Source organism: Boleophthalmus pectinirostris, unplaced genomic scaffold (genome assembly GCF_026225935.1).
Source record: "Boleophthalmus pectinirostris isolate CB_2022bp ecotype Guang Dong unplaced genomic scaffold, ASM2622593v1 HiC_scaffold_11, whole genome shotgun sequence".
Lineage (NCBI taxonomy): Eukaryota > Metazoa > Chordata > Actinopteri > Gobiiformes > Gobiidae > Boleophthalmus > Boleophthalmus pectinirostris.
The window spans coordinates 8,792,640-8,807,237 of NW_026570994.1; the positions used below are offsets into that span (position 1 = coordinate 8,792,640).

Genomic DNA, 14,598 nt, shown 5'->3' on the forward strand with positions numbered 1-14,598 from the left:
CTGCTGGTGTTGAAACCGGATTGGTAACCTTTGTTGTTCTTCCTCCCCCTCGCACTCCTCCTCGCGCGTGTGTCCGCATGCACAAGTATCCCATTCCCATGCCCCGGCCTCCTAAACCAGCTCTTGGGAACTTTTCAACTCAAACTGGTTCAAAGACTGCTGGCTCCCACAGTGAGGTCCTTTGTTAGCTCTTGGTCCAAGCTCACTCAATATTCCTCTCAGCTTCTGTCCTTCTCTCTTTTAATTTGGATGATGATGCAATATCTTTATTTTCTACTCTTAAATGGCTGCTTTTAGTAGACTTGAGGATTTAAAGCAGGAATTTGTGGTTAGGAGATTAGAGTTTTGGTGGTAATGAGGTGTCGCCAGGGAAGGTGAAGGCAGGTGGGAAAAAATTTTGGCAAAACTGGTGGAATTTTTTAATGTTCATGTATTATTTTCATTGTTCACTTGTTTTTTTTTTCTTTTTTGGTTTAGATTGTCTATTGGAAGCATGCATCGTGCTCAGATTTTTTGTATCCCAACACATTTAGATTTAGATTGTTTTGATATGTTTAATAAGTTTTACCTTAGTTTTTGATGCTCTGAGTCTTCCTTACCTTTGCTCTCCATGCTAAGTCACTCCCCCTTCATAGCGCTATCACAACACAATCAGTCTGCATCCCACTAATGAAACTACTGCACACCACAACAGTCAAGTTGTTGCGTTTTTGTATATTTATGGATAATTGTCTTGTGGGAGCATGGATGACGTAGGTTTGTGGGCTGAGTATTGGACAGAATCTTACAACTAATCATAAGAAAGGTTCGAATAGGGCCCGGGAGAGATCGCTAAATTACTGAAAAGAAAATGGATGATACGTAAAATCCCTGCTGGCACGTTTTTCATGAGGGAACAACATTATAACATGAGAGAAAGGGAAAAAAAACAACAGTTTTGCACAGTACCACCTCCTTAATAGACCCGTATTAGTTATCTGACTATCTTGTTTTTTAATATGAAACTGAAATCATTCTACAAATCAAGCTTAAACTGTTGTGCGATAATCATCTGAATGAAATGGTCCTATTTCCAGAGTCCAAGTCTGACCACAGTCTTAAATCCAACTTGTATCACACAAAGTTAATGGACTGTAACATTACACAAAATGGTGCAAACAGTTACTGGAATATCACTCTCTAATGGAAGATTGCCCTGTAGGATAATTTTTTATTACTTTCTGCAACCCCTTCAGTTTTTTATTTAATTTTTATACAATACTCGATATTCTAATTGTTCATTTCAACTGTATCCTCATGTATGTCTTCTACTTGGAAATGGTTGATGATCCTTTCGTGCAAGAATAAATTTTCAGTCTCTCGCCTTTTTATTGCCCACAAAGTACTTCTAATCTCAAAACATATAATTAAAGCAGTGTTTACTTGTGAGAACGGCGTCTGCTTCTTCGTGCTCACTCAGCCTTAACCATTGACTCTTTACACTTATCTTGAATTATCTCTTCTAAACAAAGCCAGCCTAGTGACATACATAATAGACACTTCCGTATCTTTCTTTTTTCTCTTTGCGCAGGAAGAACAAATTTACATTCCCACAGGTGTAATGAGTAACCTGAAAGTCTGCTCACCATATTGTTAAAGCACTTCATTGGATAGACTCCAATTTCAGCTTTTATGGCCCTGGTCGTGTAGCAGGTGGAGGTAAAATGATAAGTCTGTTTTGTTTATATCTTACTCGCCATATGCACTGGTGTGGAACGGTTTGGCGTAGTTTCACTTTGGGAATAAGAAGCGTGAGAGAAAGGTAACTATATCAGGGTGTGGATGCAGGAATTGTGAATGATTTTGTTGTTTGTGTGTTTCTGTAGGTAGGTTATGTTTGAAAAGGTCATAGGTCAAGTCGAAAAGGAAAAGAAGGATGACAAAGTACCTAAATATTGTGTCAGAAAATAAACTTACATAATATATACTGTATACTATAAGCAACCGCAAATTATACGTATGAAAACCTACAGACCTGTGTGGGCTGTTGGGGCTTAACCATGCGTTCTGGACTTCGAATCTAAATAAAACTTGACATTTTGAGGGAGTATAATTTTTAAGCTTGAAAGCCCAAACATATTATGGAAAATGTGTTTACTGGAAGTGAACAGTGATGATATATGACTGTAGAAAGTTGAAATGAAAGATTAGAGCATAGACCACAATGCACTGGTCTCGCTACTGCAAAATAAAAAATAAAAAAATAAATAAATAGCAGCGTCTTGGTTCCAATTAAACTTAAAGGCTCCACTGACAACATTTTGTTTACATGTGTTTTGATTTACCGCATATTAACTATAATTATAGGCCTGTCCTGATTAATTATAACCAATAATAAACAATAATATTGAAACCAAACCCTAAAGCAGAATGAAGGTTCGATTAAGGTAGCCACAAGTACAAGGAAATAGTACCCAAGTAAATATTTACGGCCAAAAATGGTTTTAGAGTATTTATTGTGATAGGCTTATATAATTACAGCTAAGGTTTTGAATGGTTTGTAAACTTACTAGACTCTAAGCTTTTCTAGTTTAGGATCTGATACCTGCTTGTCTCCATGGAGCTGTTGCTGCTCTGCCTGAAATGTTCCTAATGACCCAATAAATATTTAATTTATTATGGATTTATTGCAGCTCTGGTTGCCTTTCCTCAGATCTGACCTGTAACTTGGAACATTGTAATGCTTTTCTGATGCATATGGACATGTGGCAGACCTTCCACCAGAAAAGTTCTCCCATCTTTCACTGGGATTCATCTAACCTGTTAATTAGTTACAAAGTTCAAAAGGTCCCTATTGTGTATTGTCTCATTGTGTCGTGGTCTCATTGATTTGTGACAATAGAGCTCTACTGTCTGTTTTTAAGGATGCAGAAATGTACTAATTGACCCACAAGACACGAGCAATGAGTCGTGCCAGCGTCATCTCCTCTTCCCCCTTCTCTGGCTGTCTTCTGAAGCATTCCTACTCCGTGATGTCATCTGCGGATATTTATTGTTTGGGGCGGAGGGTTATCAAGTGTGGGGGGTGCAGGTGGGGAGCGCTGACAAGTCTAGTCTGTGAAAAAAAGAGAGACGGGGGGAGAGGAGGGGGGGGTCTATTGTGTTGTTAGACTGTATCTTGTCTCATCTCATCTGCGTTCTTCAAGTCTGGACGAGTTTCTGAAAGATCCGCGGAAACAGCCATAATCCCACCTGTGTTGATGGTTGCTCCTCGGGAAAATGTGACACACGTCTGGCTAGGCTGGAAGTAGGCACAAATTAGCTGGTTTTGTCTTTCTATAAAGCCCAGTACTCTTTATGTGGTGCAAAACCAGATATTAAAAATCCCCCAGGAAACACCCTTGTCTGCGCAATGCCAAGTTAATTCAGACTGAACCAGTGTGGCAATGTTTGGAGCATATTTGGACAATTAAACATCCCCACGGTAGTTTTTGCATCGCCACAGACCCACCCTTTCCGTATAAAAGTTTATAAAAGACAAATTTTAACCTTCATGCAAAAGTTCAGTGAACAACTGCCAGTAATGTACCACTTTGTATGTCCACAAATGTGCTGTTGTTTTTGTTCTATCTACCATCTGTGCAACTGTTTCTGAATTGCCCTAACAGATTCATGTTTCCTTTTTTTTAACAAAGGAAATATTTTTAACATGATCCTTTGTTAAAAGTCGTAGGTGTAGTATTTCAGTGTATCAGTGTTGTCATGATACAAACATTTCAAACTCAATTTCGACATTAAGTAAGGAGTTGACTTTATACTCAATAATACTGATTCTGATACCACGATGATAATAAGAAACACTCTTTAACAACACAACAATAAATTTAGATATTCAACATTAAATTGTAGTACTTTCTTTTATATAACCATGTGGCCTTATTTCTGTATAAACCCTCAGTCGTCCAAGTAGGTTCAGTAGTGGTCCATGAGTGTATTTTAGTCTATCTGCTTTTATACTTCAGCTCAAGATAATTTTAAAGCCATTCAAGAGATGTTTATTTCTATCCTGTGAATGTGACCTTTTTACAATTGATACTTGCTGAAATGAGTATCTAGTTTTAGTATCAATTAGTATCTGATAGGGATGTAACAATAACCGGCATATGGTGATATCGTATCGTCAAAGTTTTCACAATAATATTGTGGACCATCGCAATATATCGAATTGCAAGTCTCTTTGCTTAAATTAAGAGTTATGGAGCAGCAACAGCTAAAAAAAGACAGAGAGAACTACATAGACCATGATCGTTGCTCCATTTCAGTGAAGACTACATGCAGAAATAACAGTTCTAAGCACTTTTAAGTCTTAGTTCTTTGGATTAAGGTTTGTCAAGGCATTTTAAGAGGAAAAAGTCACATCTTAACAATTTTGTTAGCCTCCACAAAATATCTCAGTAAATATTGTACCGTGAAAATATCGTACCAAGAGATTTGGGTATTGTTACATCCCTAATCGTGAGCCTCCCCACCATATCTTGAACTTTCCCACGATATCGCAATAAATATCGTATTGTGAGGTTCATACCGTGATGATATTGTATCGTGAGACTTGGATATCATAACACCCCTAGTATCTGATTTTCAATGTTTTTGACAACCCATGTGAAAATGTGGAACTTTTCTGGTGCATAGGTCCCCCACCTGTTAGTTTCCATAAGTGGACAGTGACTTCAAGTGTAACAGACCGAAGCTATATAGTAGGCTGTGAAGCAATACAGTAAAAGCAAAATGTGCTTATTCACCAAACCAAAACTTAAAAAGCCACAAATCATAGACTAGCATGCTAAAACTGCACATAAAAACGGCAATCCCACATTATAATCACCAATGCCATTTTCAAACTCTAACTTTGTCCTTTTTTTCCGTTCTTTTCTAGACCTGACCAGAAATCCCTGACGCCGTAGAGTCCCTGTTGTCCCTCCGTCATGGTTGAACCGGTAGACCGCCCCTCCACAGCGGGACAGAGGCTGAGCGCCCCAGAGAGCTTTGGAGTGTCGACTCTGGAGCCCGGCCTACGCCCTCCCGCCCAGCCTCCAGGAAGACTAGTGTCCATCCGGGTACAGATGCTGGACGACACACAGGAAGTTTTTCAAATATCGGTATGTCCAAATCACATTATGGAGGTTGCATTCATTTGATATCATAATATTGTATGTTTTGAGGGCTAAGAAGCTAAGAATCTCTTGATTTATAAAGAAAAATTAAAAGTAGAAGTACAGTAAGAAAGTAAACAAGCGCCGGAAAGTAAAAGTAAAATTTGTTTTGCCACATTAGAGATACTTTATCCTAGTATAACCCGTTCTAAGGTCAAAATAAAACTGCTGTATCTAATTATTATGAGCGTTTTAACCTCTGTGAACCAAGAAGTGCACAATTGGTATGCTAGTTGAATAGAAGTTTTTCCGTTATTGATAATAAGTTGTGAATAGTGCTTAAAAACCCACTGCGGTGAGTAACTGGAATGCTAAGAAAGTGAGGAACAACTTTAGACTGCTACAAACTTGAATAAAATGATTTAGTTCCCGTTTCCATGCTGAAAAAATAGATCAAAAATGTTCTTTCAGAATGATTATCTCTTCCTCTTTGGTCCCTGCCCTCCAGCTAGAACTTTGGAAATCAAATTCTACAACATGAACTACAACTGTTGTTCGAAACATATGCATAAACGTCCATTTGTCAAACTTTGGAAACGTCAATCTGAGGGTTCATATGACTCATGTCTGTACTTGCCTACAAAGTTACAATCTTAAACCACACACAGGCTTTGGAGCAGTATAAAAGTAACAGAGATGCCTTCTGGGCTGGGCTTCCTCGGTCTTGTTTTATCTGGCAGGACTTTAAACCACTCCAACCCTGCTCCTGTTAAATGCAAATGTGTGAGAAATGAGCGCTGTTATTCAAATATAAACTTTGCATGCACTTTGGCGTTGAGGTTGGTTATAGAAGCATCTGGTCTTGTTTATTCACATTTAGGTCAGTCCACAAGGTTAATATTATCATAAAATCTGTGAAGTCTGAGAAATTATAGGGAGTTTTGATTCAATTTCAAAGTTTGTTTTGGAGTGGTCAAGTTGTGATTTGGAATAACTTGGTAAAATTGTACAATAAGGCCAGATTTCTAAATACAGCAGCCTTGGATGGTCAGAACAGAAAAGTAATTTGTTTAACTTAATTTTCTCAAACCCTTACTTAGACAAATTGTGTTGATCCACAGCGGGAATGACTCCAATAATTACCTCTCCAGTAATTCTACCACTAGAATTTCTGAATATTTGTTTTGATTTGTTCTTGTTTTTGCGAGTAACTCATCAAGAAAATGAAAAATACCCAAATAATTACAGACAAACAAGTAAAATCTTTTGAAGCTTGCTATCCAGCCTAAACATGGGCACTTGAACATTACCTTATCTTCACTTCCTGGATAGGAGCGGAACTGGGAGATCAGCTAACTTCCTGTACAATCACGCCACACCTACAGCCTATAGTTGCATTAAGGGAATAGAACACATAGTTGTCATTCATAGTAGTAAACTGGCAATGCATACTAAAAGTTGTTTTTGTCCCATTCCAGGGTAGCTGTGAGGTCTTAAAAGTCTTTAAAAGGTCTTAAATTTCATGTTCCTAAATTAAGGCCTTTAAAAAGTCTTAAATTATCAAGTATTATTTTTTTCACAAAGATCTTAAATTTCATTAGCCTATTTTTTTTTGTTTACTCAACCTGGCTGCAGTGCAATGTTAAATGGAGGGAGGGTAAAAAAAAAAAAAAAAAAGTGAAATAATGTAACATGAATGAACGTCTAATTTGAAGTATGCGCAAACAATACTTTGGTTTTTGGAGTCAGCGGCAATGAGTAAACAACCAGTTTCGTCCACACTGCCCAAGACGCAAAACTCTGGTCAGATCTGCTCACGTCGCGTCCATGTTTGTGTCACATACGTCACTACCTGGTGTCACCACCGAGCTGCCTGACATGCATACCCAATCGAATTCCACACACTTTTGCATCACTGTATGCACGCAGATTTCCTCCCGAAAACGCTCGTCTAAATGTGAAATAAAAAGTGAATACACTACGTCACTTTTGTGTCTTCTGTTAGGACCGTCATCATATAAACATAGCCTTAGATTCTAGATGTAGTACTGGTAGTTGGTTGGTCATTATTAGAATTAGACCTGGTGTTTTTCGCCTGCATAATGAGTGCGACGTTGGTCTTAATTTTCATTTAAGTGATCTTAAAAAGTCTTTAAAAAAGTCTTAAATTTGAGGTAGTCAAACCTCGAGATACCCTGCGGTCCTAAGAATGCAGTTTCGGTTATGGAATGACATAATGCTGGTTCATAATGTGTGCACTGTAACTTGTTTCCAGAGTTAGAGTATGTTGAATAAGAAATGTTTGGAAGTAACCAGGCCAAGTTACAAGACAGATCTGAGGAGAGGCGAGCCCGCACATAGTTAAGACTTGATATTGGATAAGATACCGGGCTTACAAATGCAGTACCGTTCCATGTAACCATCCAGACCAAGGAAAAACATCTCTATGGAGACAAGCAGGTGGCGAACCTCCAAACCAGAAAAATTACATTCAGATTAAATGTTCACATATGCTCATCTTGCCTATAGCAGCTTCCGAATTAAAATCTCTCCCCTACTCTAATTGACATATTTGGGTGTATCCTTTAGAACTCCTGGCTTCTTCTTCTTCCTTTCGTGTTTCCGTGCCCTTGTCAGCCTCAGCCATTTTCTTAATAAAACCCAGCTGCTGTATTATCGTTCCAGAATTGGACTTCTTGTCATGATAATTAGGAGTGGAGAGGGCTTGTCTTCACTGGAGTGTAGAACATCCCGGGCTGCCAGTTCGGGTCGCTGTAATTGCCTCTTACAAAAAATGTTAAGAATGTATGTGGTTGTTAGCGTCTGGGGTTGTGTCTGCGAATTTGTGTACATTTTTGAGATGCAATCCGCAAACATGTCACACGAGGAGAATTTTCGAAGTCCAATCGCAAATCTAGCTTGACTTCTTCGCTCCTCTTCATACAAAGCTCCCCTTTTCCACATGTCATAGGTTTAACCGCAAATGGCATCAGCTGAGAACAGTCTGTGCTGACATTTGCATGCACTCAGTTGAGAATTTTCTTGTCGAGATCCGCCAAATCCAAGCAAAAAATCCTGACAAAAAACAAAACATATGTGGCAGAAATGTGGAGCAAACCAGCCAACTTAATATTGAGTTAAAGAAGCGTTGTCGTAGCATTGACTGTGTGCTCTTGGGTACAATGGCTTCTGTGTAGGTGTGAACTGGAAGATAAGACTGCAGCTAGCTTGGGAACTTGATTACCCATTTTCTGAGGGAGATAGAGTAGGAGGCAAGCTCATTAAATAGCATTGTTATCTTGAAAATTCAGCTTGGCCCCTGTACAATGAGAAAAATAATTTTAGACCTTAATGTAGTTTGTTAATAATGAGGCAATTTAAACTGTGAAGGTCCTATATTACACGAAATTGACTCCTGTGAGATTTAAGCCATGTTATAATGTCATTACCGCCTCAAAAACCTACCTGGAGTTGTGTTTTGTTTCATTCACACATGTTTGGAGATGTAGACAAAGTAATAATAAAGGATTACTCAAAAGGTAAAAATGCTCTGTTCAACTTTGTGATGTCATGAAGTGGTAGTTTTCAAGTTAACAGCTACGTTTTACCTTCAGTTTAGTAGAGATTAGCAGTTTGTGGTCTGAAATTATCTGAAATGATTCCAGTGAAGGTGTATGCAGAAATCACAGTGGAGCACTTCCTTTATGACTGCATGACATCGTAAAGTGTTTTCTGTTTGAGAGAATAAGGGCCTGTCCACACGACAACGTTTTTTGGTCGAAACGTGAAGTTTGTATTTGTTTTGGCCTTTCGTCTACACGGAGCCGGCGGTTTGGGTGGGCGAAAACTGTGTTTTTTGAGAACAGGTTCCAGAGTGGAGAAATCTGAGAACGTCGGTGTTGCGTTGTCGCGTGGACAAACAAACCGCAGATTACGCACACAGATCAATAACAAAGATTATGCACGGGTAATTAAACTGCTAGATTTTGAGACCAGGTTATTCTAATAATTCTCATCCAAATCTTATGGCTAAAAAGGAAAACTGTTTAACTTTTGCAAAACGAAACGGCTAAATTAGGCTAAATTACCCTAAAGTTAAAAAAAAAATTAAATAAAAAAAATGAGATATGCATTATTAAATATTATTATCATTGTTTAGAGTGCCACATAAAGGTGTTTCAGATGTATTACATAATTTTACTCAGTACTCTGATCTGGACATGAATATTTATTGATCTCGCACGTGTGTGGATGCAAATTTTTTTCAGTTCGTAAAAAAAAAAAAAAAATCCAGCAGCATTGTCCTGTGGACGTAACCTAACTCACCCTAAATATGCAGGATTTGTGTGTTCAACATGTGTGAATGAAGCAAAACACAACTCCAGGTATGTTTTTGATGAGGAAACAACGATTATAGCAAATCAGAAAATAGCCTAAAATGTTTTTTTTAACAAAATATAACACAATATTTTATCAGTGTTCTATATTATAATGCATACTAGTGGACGGTAGCACTCAGATTCTGTGCGCCATAAGCTTGACATGCTTGGTCAAATTTATGTCCCTATAAAATCCACTATATCCTCAGGCTTACACTTGAGAATGCAGACCCCCTTCTGTGCTATGAATGGATTTTCTCCTTCAAATTCCCAGGAGGTTTTAAGGTGGAATTTATATTTGCTCTGGGAGAAAATCTTCAAGGTATAACAGTTCAGTGACAAGTTTTATGGTGTATGGATTCTTGTTAAAAGTATGGTGTTTTAGGACCTTTCTGGTAACATTTTGCCTGTACAGGATTGCAGTTAGTATTAGTGCAAATATTGGTAAAAGCATACATATTCTCTTACTACCCAGTTTTTCTATAGTCTCAGCAATTCAGCCTATGAACTGAGACAGTATACAGTATTATTTGTTATTGTCAGCATACTACATACATGCATTAGTGACCACATGCTGGGAATGTTCATTTATTAATATCGACTTGTCCACTCCCACCTGTTAAATAATTCACACTGGAGAGGATGCCTGATTCCACTGTACATTTCCTTTAACCATTGTCAAAACATCCTTCCAGTATTAGTCCTTCCAGTACTATGTTTACTTGAGTTGTAGTTGGAACCATGTTATAAAATAGTAGCGGATTTTTTCCACTCGAGTAAAGCCCGCTGCCCCAGATTTGCGCAGTGTACCATGAGGTCATTTCCATTGATGAGGTTTACATGTTTTATGTGGAAGGGAAACTATTTTGTGGTGGGATTATAAAAACTACACGGAGCAAGTTTCAACAAATCTTTTCAAATAAATAAACAGCTTGAACTCAATTTGAGGTTATTATAAAATGGACCTCAATAATAGGCTTGTTGAAATGAAATTGGTATCTCATATTGGGACGCCATGCTGTTTTTTGTAATGGCATTTTCTTTTGTTTTTCGCTCTACTCTACTCTTTTTTTTTTTTTTTTTTTTTTTTTTTCAATTAAATTCCCTGTACCAAAGCAGCTTTTGAAGGTCAAAACATGTCTACTGTGTGCTGTGTTTTATTTATCCTGTTTTCACTTTTCTGTTTTGTTTAGGTTTGTTGTTTTTTTCTTATCTTACGGGTGCTGGCACCAGCTTCTACGGCCCTGTATAGGGTTGGTGTCGCACCCTTTTGTTCTGTTTGGCCGGCTCATCACATCCACCTTTCTGTTGTTACTTTTCCTTGGTTCTTTTTCGGTACGGGTTAAGGAATTCTTTTTTGGGGGTTTCAAAACATCTACAAAGGAAAATGTAAAAAAAAAACTCTCTCTAATCCTTAATTTGTTTTGTCCTTAAATATGTTGGGACTCATCTTTTTGGGTCGTAACAGTCCGGTAATCAGGAAGTGCTACTTAGCATGCTAGTTGTTCTTAGCTTTAACATGATGGCAAAACTCTGCTTTGGTCTCTGAAAGTTGTGAAAAGTGCTTAGAAACTACTTTGAATGTTTAAAGGTATGTGAGGAATAACTTTGGACCACTGAAAACTACTTAAATGAAAAATAGTTCTGTTTTTCACATTTTTAAGGCCAGATGTTATACAACTGGTACATATTTAAACCAGAAAATGGCAATTAACATATTCCTTCCAAAATACTAACACTTTTTGTTTTTGTTTTGTTTATTCAAATGCCTCCAATGGCATCTCCCTGCTTATTTGTCCCCTATTGACGATAATTGCACTACTGGCTTACACATACTAATCTCCTACGCCGTCTGGGTGCATTAGATTATTATGACCGTGATGGAGTCCAAGTGATGACTCCCATGGGTGCTGTTGAGCCCGATTAAACCCCGCCCCCTGTGGACTTGCCCCCTTTCACAGAAGTTGATTGGTCGAGATGAAACGTGCTCTGTACAGTATCGCGACCTCCCCATATGGACCCCGCATGTGTTGACAATGAAAACCATACTAGCTTTCCAACGCTTGCTTCTGATTGGTCAGCGTTCGTCTTTATACTTTTGACCCTAATCTCTTTCCATACATGACCTGTATGATGTAAGATTATACAGGTTTGTAGCATTGTGTCATTTACAATAGCTTCCAGGCTTACTAAACCAACAAGATACATGGGCGGATTTAGGATTACGAAGATAGAAAAGCTTTACAGTGCCAGTTGATGGACGAGAATTCCCCCAAGGCCTATGATAAATGAGCTACTAGTCTCTTGTCCCATTATGCTTGCACACACACAGTTTCTCTTTAACTGCGATGTGGAACGGTTGACATTTGAGATGGATGGAACTTTTGTGCTACCGGTGTCAGCTTGGGGAGAAAACGCACACATGGAAGGGACAGATATGAATGGAATGAGGAAAAGATATCAGGACAGTTGAGCGCTTCACACGGTTGCCAGTTGAAACAAAGGCGCAAGTGGACCAGATGATTTCACTTGCGTTACTTCATTGTAGATTTGTCCAAAAGTATAAACAATAACATAACAGTTTTTATGTTCTGGGAAGTCATTTGAGACAGCTGACTGGTTCCCAATGGATGAAGATTTGCCAAATGTTGTGACAAAAATATAATCCTTTGTTACACTGAGAAAATAATTGTATTTTGTCTGATAGAGGGATGCTTGTTTGCTCAAGTTGTGTTGTGATTTGAAAGTGAAAGTTAAATAGATGGCTCCGAAAAGAAATATTTGGTTTGAGGTGGGCCTGACCACTATGACACTGACCAAAGTTATGTTAGCTGCTGTTCGACGAAGGGCAATTTGAAGTAATTTTGCTCATTTTGCCCGCAAATGCGAACTATTTCTTGTGGCTAATCTTGTTTAATGAAAATATTTATTCTGCTTTTATGGTTCTGCTTGGATTCTTTTGCAATTTTCTTTGTTGTCTCATCTTTCCAGCTCTAAATTGCTGTATCCGTTATTGTCTTCTCTAACCACTTATTGCCACAGCCCCCTCAGGCACAGTGCTCAGATTCCAGCCTCTCTTTCTTTCTGTGTAAACCTGCTTTTATGCACTTGGACTGGTGAGGGAAGAGATGGGGAAAACACGTAGTTTGAAGCTTGCGAGCTGTGATCATGCACCTTTATGTCTTCTACAGGCTTGGTTGCGTGGGTAGAGCTAGAAGAAGGTAATGTTTACAGACAATGAGAAGTAGCTATTTTCTGTCGAGACTAGGCGAGGGCTTTGTAATCTCTTTGGTTATGTCTCATTCTACTTACTTGAATCTGAAGCTATTTCCCACTTGCTTTATTGTTTTCTGCTCCACGGCGAGATAAAAGCCCGTGCCTTGGCAGAGGTCTTTGCTCTCCAAATGCTTCGAAGTAGGATTTTTAACCCTGTATTTGAGTTCAACATGTGGACGCCTCAATAGTTTTATTCAAATGGTAAACTTATGTAATGGTTGGCGTGCCATCCCTGGTACATTTTTGAGGTTGGAGACCACAGAGGAGGGCTGCTTGAGTTTTAAAGCTGGTGCAATTCTTCATCTTGCCCATGGGAATGATTTTCGCACGTGGATTAATAAAGTTAAAATTGTGGTCAGGCTTAGGTCAAGTTTTATATTTTCACTCATTTTTTTTTCTTTATGATTCAGGGTGGTAGGGCCCATATAATAATGTGTATATTGTGAAAGAAACATGGCAAATAGCTACTGTTACGGGGTGTAACGATATCCAAGTCTCATGATACGATATTGTCACGGTATGAACCTCATAGTACGATATTTATTGCGATATTGTGGGAAAGCTCACAATATGGTGGGGAGGCTCATGATTAGGGATGTAACAATATCCAAATCTCTCTGTATGATGTTTTCACGATATACATCTCATGGTACGATATTTATTGTGATATTTTGTGAAGGCTAAACAGCTAAAACTGTTAATATTTTACTTTTTCATCTTAAAATGCCTTGATTAGACTTAATCCAAAGAACTAAGACTTAAGTGTTTAGAACGGTTATTTCTTCTTGTAGTCTGCACTGAAATGGAGCAAAGGATCATATAACTCACCATAACTCTTAATTTAAACGAAGACACTTGTGATTCAATATATTGTGATGGTCCACGATATTATTGCGAGAACTTTGACGGTACGTTATCATGATATTCCTGTTATTGTTACATCCCTAGCTACTATAGTTGCTGTTCTCAAAAGTAACTCACTCTAGCATTGAAATTATCACAATTTTGATTATTAAATTGATATATGGGCAACTTTAAATCAGATGTCTTCTCCTTTCTCCACACAATAAATTCAACCAAGATAAAAACATGACATTCTAAAATTATAATTATGATTTTGATGTATTTATTGTTTTATATTGTCATATTTTAAGAATAATGATTTGAATATTTACAAAGCTACGTGGAAGTATTTAGTCTCACAGGGTTCAAAGACAGGGCTACAGTCAGCCAGCTGGCCCCAAGCTATAAACTAGCAGATGAGACGGGGATTATTACAAAGTGGACTACTGCTATTTGAAGACACGATATCTGAAAAATGACTAGGCCAAGATTTGGTGTCCTGAAAGCCTCCCCTGTATGGTCAAAAGTCACCTCCACTGAGAAAATCACAACATGGCCACATCCGTCTTTTGCTTTGACTTAACTGAATAAAATACTGTGTTTTTCCCTTCTGAGTGTAGTGAATGAGGTCCCCAGTGAGGAGCTGGAGGGGCCAGCAGCAGTGGAAGCAGGGGCCCATTCTGGGTAATTGCTTCGCCTCTGGTTTACTGCGCTGTACACCGGACCATCATGTGTCATGTTGTGGATTCAATGGGCTGTTATGAGGTAGCCTGCAGCCTCTGTTTGGGTAGTAGTGACAGTTATAGCTACAATATTATTATTACTGCTTCTGCCACGTTGGATGGTGCGTGATTTGCTTCAACGCTACAGTCTTTTTTTTTTTTACAGGCTCAATAAAGTACATCAGTTTTATTTTTATTTTATGGCCACGCTCCAGTATACTTTTTCTCTAAACAAGTAGCAAATCA

At 38.3% G+C, this 14,598-nt stretch overlaps 1 protein-coding gene across 2 annotated transcripts in view; it reads left to right on the forward strand.

Moving 5' to 3' along the window:
* Positions 1-14,598, forward strand: part of LOC110153259 (FERM, ARHGEF and pleckstrin domain-containing protein 1-like) — a 56,929-nt gene that overhangs the window by 2,327 nt on the left and 40,004 nt on the right. For both annotated transcript variants that reach the window (XM_020917141.2, XM_055165141.1), the window contains exon 2: positions 4,916-5,138. In XM_020917141.2, the coding sequence (XP_020772800.2) occupies positions 4,965-5,138 (174 nt within the window). In that variant the 5' untranslated portion in view covers positions 4,916-4,964. The remainder of the gene's footprint in view (positions 1-4,915; positions 5,139-14,598) is intronic.